General features: G+C 63.6%; 1 protein-coding gene across 2 annotated transcripts in view; it reads left to right on the top strand.

Annotated features, from left to right (window-relative positions):
- Positions 1 to 593: 593 nt before the first annotated feature.
- TTYH3 (tweety family member 3) overlaps positions 594 to 18,344 on the top strand; it is a 34,990-nt gene continuing 17,239 nt past the window's right edge. For both annotated transcript variants that reach the window (XM_025379908.1, XM_025379907.1), the window contains exons 1-6: positions 594 to 927; positions 15,456 to 15,625; positions 15,730 to 15,841; positions 16,005 to 16,225; positions 16,543 to 16,638; positions 18,079 to 18,151. In XM_025379908.1, the coding sequence (XP_025235693.1) occupies positions 805 to 927; positions 15,456 to 15,625; positions 15,730 to 15,841; positions 16,005 to 16,225; positions 16,543 to 16,638; positions 18,079 to 18,151 (795 nt within the window). In that variant the 5' untranslated portion in view covers positions 594 to 804. The remainder of the gene's footprint in view (positions 928 to 15,455; positions 15,626 to 15,729; positions 15,842 to 16,004; positions 16,226 to 16,542; positions 16,639 to 18,078; positions 18,152 to 18,344) is intronic.

Raw genomic sequence — 18,344 nt, 5'->3', positions numbered from 1 at the left:
GCTGCGGGCTGTGGGCTGTTGTGTGTGCAATGGAGAGGCCAAGACCAGCCCAGCCCCACCAGGCTGGACCCCCGGAGTCAAATAAGAAACATGCAAAGATCGAAACGAAGAGCGAATGCATGGAATGAAGCGCAGCTGCATATGCAGCCAGGGTTCCAGCCCCCACGGCCACGTGGAAAGACGGGCCCCGGTGGTACAACGCTGTGGACCTGTCTTCCAGCGCCTTAGGGGCCAGGCGTCCCTCCAAGAGGGTGAGGAAGTAGGCGGAGCCTCTGCCGGCGGACCAATGACGGTACAGAGGCGGGGCCGAAGGGCGGGGACACGTGGAGGGGCGGGGCCATTGGGTAATGGGCGGGCATGTGAGTGGAGGGGCAAAACCATCAGGTAAAAGGACCAATAGAGGTGCAGGAGCGAACGGGCGGGGCACAATGTGGGGCGGGATCGGCGGGGGATAGGCCAATGGTGGATAAGAGGCGGGGAAGAGGGCGGGGCGCGCGGGGGCTGGGCTGGCGGGCGGCGGGCCAATGGAGGCTCGGGGGCGGGGCCGGCGGGCGGACGGGCGGAGGCGCGGAGGGGGCGGCGGCGGCGGCGGCGAACAAAGAGGCGGCGGGCGCGGGCGGCCGAGCGGAGCCGAGCGCAGCCGAGCTGGGCCGAGCCGGGCCGAGCCGGGCCGGGCCGGGCCCAGGAGCGCGCGGATGATGCGGGCGGCCAGGCGGGGGTCGGCGGGTCCCTGAAGCCCGCGCCCCGGGCCAGCAAGGGAGCCCCGCGCAGGCCGCGCGCATCCGGAGGCGGCCGGGCCCCGCCATGGCCGGGGTCAGCTACGCGGCGCCCTGGTGGGTGAGCCTCCTGCACCGGCTGCCCCACTTCGACCTGAGCTGGGAGGCCACCAGCAGCCAGTTCCGGCCCGAGGACGCCGACTACCAGCAGGTGACACGGGCCCCTCGGGGTCGCGGGGTCAGGGCCCCCAGGTCACGGCCCCCTCCCCTCCCAGGGTCACGGCCCCCCTCCCCGAGGGCCTAAGGACCCCTCATCCCCCCCATCCAGGGTCACGACCACCTCCTCCTCGCAGGTCTTGGCCTCCTTGCTTCTCGAGGGTCCCTTCTGAGTCCTAGGACCTCTACCTCCAGAGTCATGGCCTCCTCTTCAAGGGTCTAAATACCCTCCAACCCCCATTGAGGGTCCATGACCCCCCTCCCGATGCTGGCCTTCTCTTCTGTGTCACTAAGGCCCCTGGGGTTTCATGGAACTGCCTCTCCCCCCTCCGTGAGCCCCCTTGGCCAGTGGAGGGCCTCTCCACCATCACTGGGGGCAGCCTGGTGCTGTGTCCCAGCAGAGACCCCTCCCCAGATGACCCCCAGGCTCTGAGATCAGAGCGGGTAAGCGCCTGAGCACATTGGGTGCAGGCAGGCAGAGACTCCTCGCCCACTCACCCCCGACTGGGGAATCCCACACAGGCTTCCAGTGGGTGAATGGCCTGGGCCGCTGCCAGCCCTCTGTGGCCGGTAATGACCCCCTGCTTGGCGGTCAGGCTGTGGGATGTACACTGGGTGCCATGTGTGGCCATGGGAGACCAGGCTGCCTGTAACCCTGGAGGGAGGGAGGGAGGCATGGTGGCAGGGAAGCACCGTGGGCCTCAGGCAGGGAGGCTGGAAGCGGCTGAGCCCAGGCAGAGCTGGGGGGTGGCGGGGGACCCTTTGCAGCCCTCTCCCAGGGGAGCCCTTAGCTTGGCATCATGCCAGGCCCCAGCACCACCCCCATTGCCAAGCTACTGTTATTTGAGTTCGGGGCAGGGGACCAAGCTGTGGGCATTTCCTTCCTGCCTAGATATCCGGATTCCAGAAGCCCCGTGACCAGGGTCCCCGGTCACCGGGAGTTTCTCTCTGGACGGATCATGGCAGAGCCCCATGGTGGGGTGGGAACGGCTTTGCTTATCAAAATGGCTTGGGAATCCGGTATTCCACGGGCAGCCTAGCACCTGGACTCTTCAGAACTGCGTTGTCTGTGTCCTCCCGCATCCAGCGGAGGGAGGCGGAAGTGGAGGAGCAGGGCACCTGGGAGCCCACTGCTCCCAGCCTCCGGCTCACTTGCACCCAGGGCCCCCAGCCGAGCCGATGACGTTTCCTAACAGATGAGGAAGGGGGCGAGGGATCGGCCCAGGCACGCCCAGACACAGCAGGGAGGAGGGAGGCGGAAGGATTGGTATAAAATCTCACGCCTGCGTTCTAGAAGCCCAGCCCTGGGGGACCGTTCAGTGTGGGGGCAATGCACATTCAGGAACTTCTGGAACTTCTTCCATGCTGACAGCTTTGTCACTTGTCCCTGGAGGACTCTGTTGAAGCTGCAAGGAGGGTGTGCTTCACTTTGGAAAGTTCTCTGCCCTGAGGGTTTGGTCCATTTGTTAGTTCTGAAGCTTCAGGGCAGCCCTGGGGCATGGGAGGTGGCTGTTTCCTGCTGTCCCTTGGGCTGCTACCTGCCTGAGCTGCCAGCCACAGTTGGACTTCCCTCCAGCCCTCCAGGGTGCTTGCATTCCCAGATTCGAGACAGGCAGTGAGAGGGAGTGAGGGGCGATGATGTCTGCAGCCCAAGAGAGTCTCGGGGCAGTGGCCAGGCCCCTCCACTCAGCCTGGCCTGCCTGGCCTCCCAGCAGGGTGCTGTGGCCCTGGGAGGCCCTGGCTTCTGCCCTGTTTCCTCCCCTGCCCTGCGCTCTGCTCTGCTGTGGGAGGGCTCTGACTCACTCTCTCTCCTGCCTCATCTCCACGAAGCAGAATTAGCCACTGAATAATTCACGACGTGGAAACCGGCCTGCCTCCATCCCCCGCCGCCTCCACTCCCGGCTCTGGGCGAGGGGCTGTGGTGTGAGCTGGTCCTGGCGTGTGTCCTGCCCCTGCCCTTCGAGTACTGGTGCTTTTGGACAACTGCTTGGTATCTCTAAGCCTTCATCGCCTCATCCTGAATCTGGGCTGGCCATGCCTCCTGTGTAGGGACGCCCCTGGGAGGCAAGGGCCAGGAGTCCCCTTCCTGGGAGGGTGGGCAGTGGGTGGGCCTGGGCTGTGGCAGGCACCCCTTCCTGCCTTCCCTGGTGAGGAGTTGCTGGCTGTGGTGGGGAGTGGACCCCTCACCCATCCTGACCGAGGGCTCCCTCTTAGCTGTCTGTGTGCTGCCCCAACCTGGGGTGTGCCCTGCTGGGGAGGGGGCATCTGCCCTGTGGTTATTGGGGCGGGGGATGGAGAGGAGGTGGGGCCTGGTGTTGGGAGTTGGGGGTGTGGCACAGGGGACTGGCCTTTGTCCTTTGCTATTTCTGGTCCCCGTGGTCTGCTGTTGGGAACCCTGGTGAGAGCCCCTGGAGGGACCAGGGCCAGGTCCTGTTTCAAGGCCCTGCGTGGGACTGCCTGTCGGCAGTCACTTTTCCCACAGCCCCAGGAGATGGGGAGAGTCGTCCATCATACAGATTAGCAAACTGAGGCTCCGAATCACATAGTGAGTAAGTGGTGGAACCACAGCCCTGCTGCAGGCCCCTCCTCTGGCCTCCCAAGGAGCCCCGGTCAGCCTGGAGTGTCAGGCTCCCCGCTTCCCCAACGGCTGCCTTGCCGCTGGGGGTGTGACCGTGGGATTAGGAGCCCATGGGGGCTGAGGGATCTATGGGAAGGCAGGGGGTAGAGAGGCATCGGGGGTCGGCTCTGTGCAGCTGCCCAGCCAGTGACTGTCGAGGGGGGCTCCCGCGTTGCCTGGGCATCTGAGTGAATGGGGGGGCTGTTGTTCACAGTGGGGATTTGGAAGTCCACAGGAGGCCTGAGACTCCCTGGTGGCCCCACAGCCGAGCTGGCAGGGCTGGGCCTGAGGCCCATGGCGTGGCCTGGGGCCAGTCACTGCTGCATAGTGAGTCCTGAATGTCCAGTGGGTCTGGCTGTTCTGGCCCCAGGCAGGGGCCCTTGAGAGCAGCAGAGCCTTCTCTTCAACTAGAGCGTCGCAGACCCGCACCCTCACTCTGTCGCTTCTTCCTGCGTGACCTTTGGTGGTCCAGCCGCCATCCTGGGCTTTATTCGGGGGGAGGCCTGCCTGCTCAGCTCCCACCAGCTCTTCGTGACCCTGTGTCCTCAGGCAGGGATCAAGTTCATGCTCACTGACCTCAGCCTCTCTCTGGGGCTCACTGTCTCCTCCAGCTCAGGGCAGGCCAGATGCAGGAGAACAGCTATGGCCTGTGGTGGATTCCGAACCCGGATGGTGGGAGCCCAGTGGTCAGGGAAGGCTTCCTGTAGGAGGTGGTGTTCACTGGCCTGCCATGGAGGTTGCAAGCCCGGCTGCCGACAGTCAGAGAGTTAGGATTAGCCTGCTGCTTTCTGATTCCTCCATGGGCCATGCTAGCCCTGGCAGGTGATGGTTTCACTGGAACATCTGCCTTCCAGGGCAGATAGTAGGCCCTGCCTCAGGTTTGCCTAGCGTGGGGGGCCTGTTTTCCACTAGAGCCTGGAGTGTCCAGATGTTTCTGTCGAGACCCTAATGATAAGACTGAGGTCAGCACGCGGAGGCTGTGGGGAAGAACTTCCAGGCTAAGGAACAGCATGTGCAAAGGCCTTGAGGCAGAGAGAAGCTTGAGCCTCAGGGAGAGGCCTCAGCCCACATGCTGGAGGGTCGATCTGGTCTGATGCTGCACGAGGAATGTGCTGCCTCAGGAACTGGTAAGCCCTCTGTGCCAGGCGCTGTGCCAGCCCAGGCTGGATGGCCACTCAGAGGGGATCTGAGCTCTGGGAGTAGGGCCAGTGTTCTCCTAGCAGAGCTGGGAGCCCGGCTCCTAGGAGCACAGCACCTCTGTGCCGCCACGAGGCGAGCTCAGCCTCATGCCCAGTCGCAGCCTGGAGGGCAGTTCCCCGGGGCAGGGCTGGCCTGTTATCATCCTCCCCACTCATCAGAAGGAAATTAGCTCTGGTTAAAACAGCACTGTTGGTCGCCTGTCTTGTGGTTTACGAAAGCAGCGCACGTTCATGGAACATTTGGGGAAAAGGCAAGAGCGTGAGACAGAAGTGTCCCTCCAGCTGGGTTCAGTCCAAAGCGCATAAAGCTGTAGGGTGGGTGTCCCTGAGAACTGGAATCCTATTGCTTTTGGCATGTCCCGTACTTTGGACTCTGTATGGGGCCTTTGGTTCCAGATGCTTGTCCAGTGTCCACGGTGCCAGGAAGGACTCTGTAGTTGCGGGTGACAGAAGCGGGCCAGACACGGAGGCCCCCAGGGAGCTGGGCGGAAGCTTCAGGAGCAATCCCTGAATGGACAGGAGCTGAGGAGCTAGGCTGGGGGGTGCAGCGAACGGGACCCTGCATTGGGGGGTGGGCAGGAAGCCCGTAATGGCTGGTCCCAGTCCACACAGGATTTCCATCTTGGCCGGCGTCTGCATTCCTGGGGAGCCTCTGGCCGAGCTTGCCTTTTGACCAGGGGGTGTGAAACTGTGGGCCCTGGACCTGCTGGGGGGTGGGTGTCAGGCCACCCTTGGCCTGGCTGCTGTCCGCATCAAGGGTTCCTGTATTTGGGCACCTGGTTTTGTGGTTCTGAGGGTGCTCTGGTCACCTCTGTCCCCGGGAGACTCGTTCTCAAGTCCCTTCCTTAGAGTGCAGCCTGGACCCTCTAGAAGTCCCCGAGGTCTTCACGGCTTTTCCTAGGTGTGCATGAATGTTGGGGTAGTAATTCTTGCTCAGGGTGCTGGCTCCCCCATCTCCCCGGTTCCAGCAGCACCAGGGGCCACTCCAGTCTGTGTGTGTGGGACCCCCGCCTGCCCCCCACTCGCCTGAGACTTGAGGGCCAGCTCTAGGGCCCCTCTTCCGGGCATCTCCACAGTGACCCTTCTTCCTCCCCTGACCCCTGGGCAGGGCCCTGCCGGCCGGTCCCGTCTAAGGGATGCGCAGCGTCAGCCACCCTGACCCCCAGCCGGGGGCTCTTGGTCAGGCTCTGGGGGAGCGGGGAACCCTGCAGCTTGGTTCCCCAGGCCACAGCGGCTCTTCCCGGACGCCCGTGCTGCTTGTTTCTAAAGCATTTTTCCTGGGGAGCCACCCAGTGGCCCTGGGAGGTGGACACTGTGTCCCCAACATAAACAGAAATGGGGGCTGGCCAGCATCAGGGGCCCGAAGACGGGGCACGGGCTCCAGCTGCAGCCCAGCTCCATCCCTCCCAGTGGACACGGCATCAGTGCAGTTCGTGGGCCCAGGGGTGCAGGTTTGGGGGGCTCAGGGGCATCTACACTTCCCCCACCTGCCCCACCGTCAGTTCTGCTGAGGCCTCCGCTAGAGAAGAGGAACTGAGTCTGCAGCCAGGGGCCTGGGGTCAAGGACATGGGAAGTACCTGACGCAGCCAGTGGGGAATTGGCATGTGACAGCGGGTGGATGGTGGGTGTGGAAGGGTCACAGGAGGGTCTCCAATACCCAGGCCCACCGCTGGGGTCTGCAGGGAGCTCACCTGGGCCCTGTGCTGGGCCTCACACCGTCCGAGGGGGCTTCTCACAGTCTAGGGAGGCTGGCTGAGACCTGAGTCCCGTGGGGCAGCACCCACTGTGGCTGGGCCAGGCCCATGTTGGCCGAGGGTGTGGGAGGAGGCCGGGCCACCCACAGAGTGCCAGTGCCTTCGGTCTCTGAGGAGGGTGCCAGCCACGGTGCCCCTACCCGCTCTGCCCCCTCGGGCCCATGCACACTGGCTGGGTTCCTGGCCATCATGGAGGAGCACTCCCGAAGTTCTGGGGTACACCCAGCTCTGAGCCCTGCAGCCCTGCATCTGGGGTTGGGCTGTGCCCTCTGGGCTGCCTCTCCCTGGTAGGGAGCCAAGCCCGGAGATGGGACTCCAGTCTGGCAGCTCCTGGCTGGGTCTGAGGCCTGGAGCCCGGTCCTCAGGAGGCTGGTGCAGGGGCCTGCAGACAAGCGGAGAGAGCAGGGGATTTTCTGGGTATCACGCTGGGAGATGTGTCGGAGCGCGGGGACCAAAATAGACACGCTTGCTGCAGTTCTTTGGTGTCTGTTCCCTGCACAAGGGGGAGGACAGGCGTGGGCGGCGGGAGAGCTGGGGTCCCCCGGCTGCAGGGTGCAGGGCAGGGGCCTGGCCTGTAGGGAGATGGCAGGAACAGCTCTGAACCTCAGCCCAAGGGCTGCCTCTCTGGCCTCCTTCCAGGCCATTCCTGGAGGGTGAGGGCCAGCCTGGAGGAAGCCCCGGGGGGCGTGGGGCAGTGGGTGTGGTGCCATGTGCAGCCTGGCAGCCTGGACCTCGGACCTCAGGAGTTGGGGACAGGGACACAAAGTTGGCCCTGACCCCGGCTCCCACGTGGCCGCTGCTGGCTGCATGTCCTCCAGGCACGGCCAGGAGCTCACCGTCATGGAATGCGTGAAACCCAAGCCCAGCCTGGTGGAAAATCTGTTTTTAATTTTGGGCCGGCATCGCTGGGAGCCTGGGCCGAGTGTGCTACGGGTGGGGGCTGGGGCCACGTGTGCAGCTTGGCCGCGTGGGGGGCTGTGGCCTAGCCAAAGGCTGTGACCCTGGAGCCCCCACTTGTGCAAGGTGACCCACGAGGCAAAGGTGGGGGGACCCACTTCCCGGTGGGGGGCCCCCGACACAGGGGCGGTGGTAGTGGCTCGCACACACCGAGCCCACCCTGACCTCCCCAAACAAGGCTTGGCCATAGGGATCCCGCCCCTTTCCTGACCCTGACCCAGGACACCTGGCGGGTTCTCACGGTGCTGGGGGCCAGAACCCCTCAGTGTGCATTGGAGTGTGGGACCCCAGCCAGCCTCTCAGACACCCCCAAACCTTGTCACTTCCTCTGGAGGAGGGGCCTTGGCAGTTCCAGGGCTGGAGTTCGGTATCCATGGAGGCAAGTGGAGGTCACTCCCCTCCCATTCCCACCTCTCCTGTCTGCCTGCCACATCCTCCCGGAGCCCCGTGCTGCTGTCACACGCACAGGCTCAGGCCAGGGCCTCGCTGGTCCCTGCTGCCAGTGGATCTTCAGCACGCAGCAGACGTCTGCCGCCTGGATCCTGTGCCAGGACGTGGCTGACACTGTCCCCGGGCCAAGAGTGCCCTCCCCACCTGTTGTGGTGCCCGCGATGCTCTCCACAGCGGGAGTTTCAGTGACCACCTCGTTCCTCTTCCTGCCTCCCACAGCCTCCGAGCTCACAGGGCCGGCACTGTGGGCACAGGGGAGCCCCCACCTAGCGGGGCTGGGCTGTCTGTCCAAGCCTGGGCCCCAGCACCCAGCGCAGGCTGCTGCTAAGACACCCTCAAAGCTGATGCTCCCAATTAGCCCAGAGCCCAGCCAGGACCACGGCCGTCAGTGTGGGGACTCCATCCTCATCCAGGAAACTGGAGGTGACTCTGTCCCCACTGCAGTCAGGGTGTGTGGCCGTTATCATATTGTGTGTCTGTCACATGCCGGCGCCTCTGGCGGGGTTCCGGCCCCTCAGTGGCCTTCGTGCTTGGCCTCTGTGGAGCCTGTCCCTTTCCCTCCTCCAAGCTGTGTCACTTCCACATGGAGCTGGCATGAGGGGCGGGGCAGGGCTGAGCAGGGCTGGAACCCACCTTCTGCCCACCCCTTCTCTGGCCACTGGGGGCTGCTTCTCCTGCCATCCCTGCTCACTGTGCCCCACAGCTGCATCCCTGGGGCTCGCTGGTCCCTCCCAGTGCCACAGGCAGCCATCGTCCTCAGCTGTGGTCACACTGCCTGGCCTGCCAGGCTCACCCGCCCCCGCTGTGTGACTGTGGACTGTGGGCCCCTCCCTGAACTCTCGGTGCCTAGCAGCATGGCTCCAGGATGCCAGCCCTATGTCTTCACTTTCCTTCCTGCTCAGGGCATACCCGCAGCAGTGTCCAGCCAAGGAGCGAGCCCCTGTGGCTGGAGTGGCAGGATGGCAGAATTGTGGCCACTGCCTGTGGCTGGAGTGGCAGGGTGGCGGGAATCGTGGCCACTGCCTGTGGCTGGAGTGGCAGGGTGGTGGAATCATGGCCACTGCCTGTGGCTGGAGTGGCAGGGTGGTAGAATCGTGGCCACTGCCTGTGGCTGGGGTTGGGGGCTGCATTAGGCCAAACTGCTCATCAGAGTCCCTGTGGGCACCTCCCAGTGGGCCAGGGCATCCTCAGCCCAGCCATGCGCCATGGTAGCCCACAGGTTGGTGGGACAGAGTGGCGTGTGGGTCCGTGACCTGCTCCCAGGGGTGCGCCTGTTGAGTGGCCGCCTGTGTGTTGAGGGGGCGTGTGTTCCACAGGCTGGCCCTGACTTGCTGTACACCCTCCCCTGAGTGGCATGCTTCCTCATACACTGCAGGCCCAGGTCCCACCACCAGGTGCTCCGGGAGCCACCAGGATGCCCAGCGATGGCAGGCAGTGTGCCCTGCCCTGCCGTCATGCACGGCCCTCCTGCCTCGGCAGCCTGGTGTGGTATGGCCTGTGCTGGCGCTGAGCCTGGCATTGCGTGGGGGGGGTGCCTGTGTCTGCGGGGCTGATGAGAGTCACGTCCAGACAGAGCCTGGAGGCAGAGTGGGCATGGCTGGGAGGCCGCGGCAGGCATGGGGCACAGGCCTCGCAGCTGGTCATGCACATCCTCTCCCCAAGCCTCCTGCCCTGCGGGCCGTCCTAAGGCCTTGTGGCTCACTGGGCCCTCCCCTCTCCAAGCAGGTCTGGGTCGGGGCCACCCACCTGTGCAGGCGGCCAGGTTTTGGGGGTCTCGCCCTACAAGTGCGGGTCCAAGTGTGGGAGCCGAGGTTCACACAGAGCAAAGGCTGCAGTGCTGGGTTTGGGCCTGGGTCTCTGATATCCTGGGGACATCCTGGAGGAGATGGCCCATGTCTGGGGACAGTGGGGGTTCCCTGAAGAGGAAGGCTCCAGGCCCAGGGGCAGCATATGCCTGGGTGTAGAGGCCATAGAGCCCTGCCCCGAGCCACACCCCCGCCCTGCCTGCTCCTCTCCAGCCACTGCCCCAGGCGTCCCTGCCAGGCCAGGGAGGTCTTGCTGTGGCCCGGGGTGTACTGGAATCCTATCAGTAGCAGCCTGATCTGGGACACAGTAAGGCTTCAGGCCCTGGCTCTCTGGCTGGCTGGGTGTTTCCAGAGTTGGTGGGGTTTTGGGGGCTGCATTTTGGGGGCTGCAGGGCAGTGGGGGGAGTCTGAGCTCATGGTGGGAGGGGGCATCCCCCGTGGATGCCGTCTGTGGCTGTGGGGCTGCAGGGGCCTGGAGAAGGAGGGGGTGACCCAGGGCCGAGACCAGGAGCCCTAGGGTGGGGACAGGGGGACTGAGGCTGCAGGAGGGGGTCGCCTCCAGCCCCCTTGGCGCGTGCGTGGCAGTTGAGTCCTCCCCACGTGCTCTGTGGAGCCCAACGTGCAGCTTTCGCCTCGCCTGACCGAGCCCTTACATCACTTCCACCACAGACGGAAAATTCCATTTGGTCAGAGCCCAGCTGCTGATCAGACAGTTCCCATTCTTTCTCTGAATGGGCCAGGGAGGGGCAGAGGGGCCACCAGCCCGGTGGAGAGAGGTGGTTGGGCCACCATAGGAATGCTGCTGGCCCGGTGCCCTGCAGGAGACTGTCTGCTGGGAATCTGGCTTCGGGAAGTGGGTGCAGAGGTCAGGCTGGCCACGGCACACTCCCCGCAGACAGCTGGGCTCAGGCCTGGCGCGCTGGGTGCCAGGGCTCTGAGGTGGGATGAAGTAGCTGCCCGGTTTGCTGGGCACCCTGACACCCGGGCTCTGCACAGCAGGCGAGGACAGGCTCTGCATGGTGGGCTGGGACCCAGGCAGCCCAAGTGGCCTCCCTTTGAGGGAGGCGCCATCTCCTTCCTCAGTTGGGGGAAGCCAAGTAAGGCTGTCCCGGCGCAGGCCCCGAAGCCTGGCCTCTGGGCCCCGGGGGCTGAGGAGTGAGGCTCTCTTTACAGCTGGCCCCATCCGGACAAGAACAAGAGAAAGCTGCCTCAGACAATCAATCGCAGTGCTCACACCTGTAATCCAGCACTTTGGGAGGCCAAGGCAGCTGGATTGCTTGAGCCCAGAAGTTCAAGACCAGCCTGGGCAACATAGCCAGACTCTGTCTTTACAAAAAAATTAAAAAAAAATTAGGACAGAGGCCAAGCACAGTGACTCACGCCTGTAATCCCAGCACTTTGGGGGACCGAGATGGCAGATCACCTGAGGTCAGGAGTTCAAGACCAGGCTGGCCAACATGGTGAACTCCTCATCTCTACTAAAAATACAAAAATTAGCCAGGTGTGTTGGCGCATTCCTATAGTCCCAGCTACTCAGGAGGCTAAGGTAGGAGACTCGCTTGAATCTGAGAGGTAGAGGTTTTAGTGAGCCGAGATCACGCCACTGCACTCCAGCCTGGGTGACAGAGACTGTCTCAAAAAAAAAAAAAGGAAGGAAGGAAGGAAGGAAGGAAGGAAGGAAGGAAGGAAGGAAAGAAGGAAGGAAAAAGAAAAGAAAAGAAAGAGAAAAAGAAAATTGGCCAGTTGTGGTGATATGTGCCTGTGTCCGAGCTACTTGAGAGGCTGAGGCAGGAGGATCACTTAAGCCCAGGAGGTTGAGGCTACAGTGAGCTGTGATCGTGCCACTGCACTCCAGCCTGGGCCACAGAGCAAGACCCTGTCTCTAAAATAATTTTTTTTTTTTTTTTTTTTTAATCATAGACTTGGGCCGGGTGTGGTGGCTCACACCTATAATCCCAGCACTGTGGGAGGCTGAGGTGGGTGGATCACCTGAGGTCAGGAGTTCGAGACCACCCTGGCCAACATGGTGAAACCCCCATCTCTACTAAAAATACAAAATTAGCCGGGCATTGGTGGCAGGTGCCTGTAATCCCAGCTACTCAGAGGGCTGAGGCAGGAGAATGGCTTGAACCCGGGAGGCAGAGGTTTCAGTGAGCCAAGATCCCACCACTGCACTCCAGCCTGGGCAACACGAGTGAAATTCCATCTCAAAAAAAAAAAAAAAAAATCGTAGACTCCCCGGTACTCCAGCTCCTGTGCTGCCTTTTCTGTTTTTTCTCAGCGTCTCTCACCTTCCAGCAGGCTTCACAGTTTACTTATGATGATGTTGAGTGCCTGTGTCACCTCACCACCCTGCAGGCGGGCCCCAAGGGCAAGGGTGCCTGGTGCCTAGCAGCCTCTCCCCACCAGCCATGGGCACCCCCTGCCCGCCGCCCCAGGATGTCAGCCCTCCGCACCAGGGAACTGCCATCTGAGGGATGGACTTGCCTCACCCAGATCCTGTTTGGCCAGGGCTTATCTCGCTCTGCCTCCGTTTTCTCATCTGGCAAGTGGGAGTGGGTGGCTCTGGCGCCGCCGAGGAAGTGATCTGGGCCTGGAAGCCCTTTGATGTATGCTGATGCCCCGAACTCCGGGTGGACATGCCAGGCCGGTGGCTGCGGAGGTCATAGCCTGGTACGTGTTTGGGCTCTGTGTAATGCGTGTCTGGAATTGACCTGCTCTTCCAGTCCCCAGCTCCTCACCCCAGCAGGAGTCTCCCTGCGAAGCTGTGAGTCCCGAATGTGGGGTGCAGTACGGACAGGCTCTCGAGTCGTGTCCCACGTGAGCACAGGGTCGGGGGAGCGAGGGTGACCCCAGCCAGGGACTGCGGAGGCCTCTGCAAGTGGAGAGAGCAGAGGGAGGGTTCACTGGAGGAGTCTGGCCAGCCCAGGGTCAAGATGTGGCTGGTTGACATGGCCCCCAGGCCATGGGAGCCCAGGGGAGGCCCTGTGGACGGACATGCAGATGTGGGCCTGGGTCCCGTGGAGCTCTGGTCCCTGGGGGCATGGTCAGCTGCCCCCACAGGTCTGTTCTGCCCTTGGCCTCTGAGCTATGGGGAGGGTACTGGCAGGGCCTGCAGTCACAGCTGGTGGGGTCAGCACCTCCACTCCATGCCCAGCCCTACATAGGCCAGGGAGCCCCAGAGCGTGGCTTTTCCAGGCTCCCTAACGTGTGTGCGGAGCCTGGGCACGGTGCTGGCACTGTTAATGTGAGCCCCCCCCCCCCCCCGCAGGTGACTGCTCTGTCTCTGCCTCCCTGTGTGACCTTGGGTAAGCCCTCCTGGGCCCTGAGGCCTCTGTGACCTGAGCTCCCTGGGACCATGAGACCACCCTGAGCTGATTCAGTTTCAGTGGCTCTGGTGCCAGCGCCGGGGCCTGCTCCCAGAGGGTGGGGGTGGGCTCGGCCCAGCAGTCCTCCTGCCATTGCAGGGGCGGTAGGCACTTGTGCATGGCTGAAGGAGTGGGACGGTGCCCGCCCCCAGTGCTCTGCAGTGCCCAGATTGCTGGCTGCTGGGCAGCCGTGTACACACCAGCGTGGCTTTGGACCATGGCAGCTCATTTCTGGGTGTGCTGGGCTGGTCAGCGCCTCCCTGGCCAGGTGGAGGTGGAAAGGCCGCCTTCGAGTGTGGGTGTCGGCCGACTTCCTGGAGGGCAGGACACGCCATCCTCCCACTGCCTGGCAACCATCTCCTGGGAGATCCAGCAGCAGTCCCAGTGCCCACTGTGGCTGAGCCTCTCATCCCAAGGGGGGCCAGGCAGGGGACGATCCGCCCCAGCAGCTCCCGAGGCTGGGGCCCCAGAGGGCCACATTGCTGAAGCGTTGAGATGTGGGGAGGGAGGCGTTTCTGTGCAGCAGTGCCAGTTAGGGCAGTGCAGGTGTGCCTGGTGGCCACCCCCAACACTGAGGGCCCCAGCTGCTGACACCCCTAGTGGGCACCCCCGAGTTAGCCTCCGGGTGGTCCCTAGCCCCACGATGAGGCACAGCCCTGTGTCAGCTCCCCATCCTTCACCCTGGCACGGGAAGTGTGTGGAGGTTCCGGAGGGCTGAGCCGGGGTCAGGGCTATGCTGAACCCGGGGACCTGGGGTTGCAGGGCCTGTGTGCTTTCTCTGTAACTTCTCTGAAGCCCAGTTTCCCTGTGGATGAAATGGGGTGAGAGCACTTGGCCAGGCAGATTGAGTGCGGTGCCAGGAGAAGGAACAGCTCTGGGGCCACGTTACCTTCCCTCCCCACAGCGGGTGTTCAGGAAATGTCACTGTTGCATCAAATTAGCCACTTCCTGTGCGGGTCTCCTGGCCTCGGGACAGGGGAGCTCTGGTGTCTGTTCTGTGGTCTGTCCTTTGTGTTCAGAGACCTGGGGAGAGCCACACCGGAAGGCCATGCTTGGAGCCAGACAGGGCTGTGTGTCCGGTGCGGTGCCTGTATGCAGCCTGTGTGGGTGGTGTCCACTGGGACAGCCCTGGCCAGTGACCGTAGCAGTGTGGGGTCAGCCCCGCCGTCTCAGCCAGCGTGGGGGGACTCCATGGGCAGTGAGAGGTGGCTTCTCAGTGCACAGACCCCAGACAGGATCAGACCCCTGATGGGGCCTCATCCATGTTCACCCCTCAGAAACACTTTCATGGTCAGCAAGAGGGGGTTCAGTCCCCCACAAACTCCCCGTTTCCCTACCAGACCTGAAAACCTCAGCACTACAGCTGGGGTGTGGGATCCTGCCAGGACTGAGGTAGAAGAGTTCTGGGCCTGAGATGGGGACAGGCCCTGGGGTCCTGGAACTGTCTCAGGCTGGGGGTGAGGACAGGAGCTGATGCCGGCAGCCCCTCCCCAGGGCTTCGCTTCTTCAGGGGGGCAGCAGCACTTTTTTTTTTTTTTTTTTTTTTTAGATGGAGTCTCGTTCTTGTTGCCCAGGCTGGAGTGCAGTGGCGCAATCTCGACTCACTGCAACTTCTGCCTCCCAGTTTCAAGCGATTCTCCTGCCTCAGCCTCCTGAGTAGCTGGGATTACAGGTGCCTGCCACCACGCCCAGCTAATTTTTGTACTTTTAATAGAGACAGGGTTTTGCCATGTTGGCCAGGCTGGTCTCAAACTCCTGACCTCAGGTGATCTGCCCACCTCAGCCTCCCAAAGTGCGGGGATCACAGATGTGAGCCACCCCGCCCATCTCAGCAGCACTTCTTTCTACAGAAGAGAAACCAGGCTTGGGGAGGTGGAGGGACCTCCCTAGTGGGGCTGTGGCTGCAAGGATGCTGGCTCACCAGCCTGCTGGGTCCTCATTTGTCACCCACATCCTCTGGCTACCTCCATCCAGCGCCTCTCCTTGGGGTGTGGTGGGGCAGATGTCCTGAGCACCTGCCCTGGACTCTGGGGACCCGGTGGGGAGGGGACACGTGGCCTTGCCAGAGCCACAGAGGCCTGGAGTCCATCCACCCGGTCCCTCCTACTGGCTATGGAGTCTTGATGCTGTGCAGCCTTGAGGATGGTGAGACCGGGGTCCCAGGTGTGGGGTCCAGGCCTGGGTGACCCCAGGTGCATCACTGAGGTGGTGGGAGCCTCCATGCCTCACCTACAAGTCGGGGATGGGATCCACCTCCTAGGGCTGGAGACAGGATTAAATGGGAGTCTGCGCCAGGTCCCCTACTGGAGCGGGGCGTGGGACTCTGGGCTGGGGGTCTACCCCCTCCAGCGCCGCTTCCTGCCCACCCGCAGGCGCTGCTGCTGCTGGGGGCCACCGCCCTGGCCTGCCTCGCCCTGGACCTCCTCTTCCTGCTCTTCTACTCCTTCTGGCTGTGCTGTCGGCGGCGCAAGAGCGAGGAGCACCTGGACGCCGACTGCTGCTGCACGGCCTGGTGTGTCATCATCGCCACGCTGGTGTGCAGGTGAGCACGGTGGGGCGGGGCCAGAGGGCGGGGCCAGAGAGGGTGGCCCCAAGGGGGCGGGGCTACATCTCCAGGCCACGCCCTCATGCCCCTGCCCTCTCCAGCGCCGGCATCGCCGTGGGATTCTACGGCAACGGGGAGACCAGTGACGGCATCCATCGGGCCACCTACTCGCTCCGTCACGCCAACCGCACGGTGGCCGGGGTCCAGGACCGCGTGAGTGACCGCGGAGTTGGGGCCGGGGCACTCTTGCCGCTCCGGAACCCCATGTCTGCGCTAGGCTGGGCGGGGCAGCCGGGGCTGGGGCTGTGCAGGAAGGGCCCAGCCTCTGGGGCGAGGGGGGCGCGCTCCCAACCTCACGCCCGCGGGTCCGGCGCAGGTGTGGGACACGGCAGTGGGGCTGAACCACACGGCGGAGCCCAGCCTGCAGACCCTGGAGCGGCAGCTGGCCGGGCGACCCGAGCCCCTGCGAGCCGTACAGCGCCTGCAGGGCCTGCTGGAGACGCTACTGGGCTACACGGCTGCCATTCCTTTTTGGAGGAACACGGCAGTGTCGCTGGAGGTGCTGGCGGAGCAGGTGGATCTCTACGACTGGTACAGGTGCGGCCAGGCCCTCCTCCCTGCCCAACCCCACCTGGGCAAGCCTCACCCGCCTTGGGCCAGTTTTGCTGTCAGCACCTAGTACATGAGGTCTGATGGGTGGGGGGCCCAGGTCCACTGGAGGTCACAGGCAATGACTGGAGTTCCCCTAATGGGAGCCTTTCTCAAGAACTGACACCAGTTCCCATGACCCAGACCCTCTGAGTGCCCTCTGGGGTGCCAGGCTGCTGGCCTCAGCTCCCCCTTGAGGGCCCCTGGTGCCCCACTCCCTGGCCCCGCATCCCTGTGCCCTGGCCCACACTCAGGTGTGCCTGCAGGTGGCTGGGCTACTTGGGCCTGCTGCTGCTGGACGTCATCATTTGCCTCCTGGTGCTGGTTGGCCTCATCCGCAGCTCCAAGGGCATTCTGGTGGGGTGAGTCTGGGAGTGTTGGCCCCCTGTGGGCCCGAAGCAGAGGGGGAGGGCAATGCACGTGGCACCACTTTCCTCACCCCATCGGCAGATCCTAGCCACAAGCTCTGTGGTGGGGACTGAGTGGGAAACCCCTGCACTGGGCCTGCTCTGAGATTCCCCTTCCATGCCTGTAGCCTGTCCCCCTGTGGCCTGTCCCCCTGTCGCCAGAATCCCAGCACACTTGCCCCCAACCCTTGATTTCCTTCAAGAGTCTGCATGTGGGGCACTTGTAGCCCAGAATCTGGAGCAACCTGTCCAGGTCTCCGAGTGCCCGGGGCCACCCAGAGACCAGGCTGGGGCTCCTTCCTCCACCGCTTCGGTCCTTGGCCCTGGGACAGCCTGGGTTCCAGCTCCAGCTCTGGCTTACCAGGAGGGTGACCTTGGTCGGGTAGCTTGTTGGTGCTGGGCCTTGGTCTCCTCATTTGGAAGGCAGAGAGAGCGGCAGCTCCTCCGGGGGAGGTGAGGTGTTGTCACTGCCCTTCACTGCACAGCCGCACGGCCATGGCTGGTGCCTCCCCGGGCCAGGCCCGGGAGAGATGGGAGAACACCCAGCCTCCCCCAAGGTGGCACTCACAGGCCACAGAGGAGCCGAATGAGGGAAACGTGGCATGGGCCAGAAATGATAGCACCCTGGAGAGGAAAAGCCGGGGTGGTGTGCAGGCCTGCAGTGGGGTGAGTTGGGGGAGTACAGCTGCACACTGTGCCCAAGGAGACCTGAGAGAGGAGGGATTGAGTGGGGACCCAAGGGAGTAAGGGACGCCTGGACAGATGAGAAAGGATGACAGTGTGCAGTGGGGTGTGGGGCCTGCACTGGGGTGTGTTTGGGGGGCCTGAACTGGGATGTGGGGGACCCGTGGGGGGTACCTGCAGTGGGGTATGCACAGGGGGCCTGTGTGTCTGGATCAAAGGGAGCCAGATGTGGGTGAGGTGAGACCTCAGATGAGGGAGAGGCTGGTGCCATAACAAGAGCGCTGAGTCCCGGGTTGCTGAGCGAGGGTTCAGCACAGGAGGGCTTGGTCTAGCTGCGGTTATCAGGCCCCTTGGGCTGCTACGTGGGTAGCGGGGTAGCGGGATGTGGGGACCCACGTGAAAGTGGACACTGTTGCCTGTTCAGGAGAGGGACCTGGGGGAGGACAGGAAGGGCAGGGCCCCGAGACCCACCTGGCCTTCCAGTCTTGCTTCCAGCTCGGATCTCTGAGCCCCACCCCACCCAGGAGAGGGATCCATCTGGGCCCTGGGCTGTGGGCAGCTCTGGCTGAGGCCAGGCCATAGAAAGAACCCCAGCCCGTGTGTGGGCTGAGCCCTGGTGTGCACAGGGACCTGCCTTCTGGCCTGCAGCCCAGCAGGTGGCATGGCCCCCACCCTGGCCTGGAGGCTGCTGACTGGCTGTCTCTGCCCCAGGGTCTGCCTGCTGGGAGTCCTGGCCCTGGTCATCAGCTGGGGCGCACTGGGCTTGGAGCTGGCTGTGTCCGTGGTGAGTGGCAGAGGGGGTGAGGTCCCCGGCTGCTGGACCTGGGCACTGGGGGAGGGACGAGGGGAAGCCACACTCCTGTCCCTTCCCATCTTTCCCGGACACTGGGTTCCGAGAGCATTGGGGACCCACCATGGGCACAGTCCGCCTGTAACCCCAGATTCACAGTCCACCCTCCTGAGTTGAAAGCAGACTC

Source organism: Theropithecus gelada, chromosome 3, assembly GCF_003255815.1.
Source record: "Theropithecus gelada isolate Dixy chromosome 3, Tgel_1.0, whole genome shotgun sequence".
Taxonomy (NCBI): domain Eukaryota; kingdom Metazoa; phylum Chordata; class Mammalia; order Primates; family Cercopithecidae; genus Theropithecus; species Theropithecus gelada.
The sequence above is the reverse complement of the archived record's forward strand: the minus strand, read 5'-3'. Positions and strand labels throughout refer to the sequence as shown.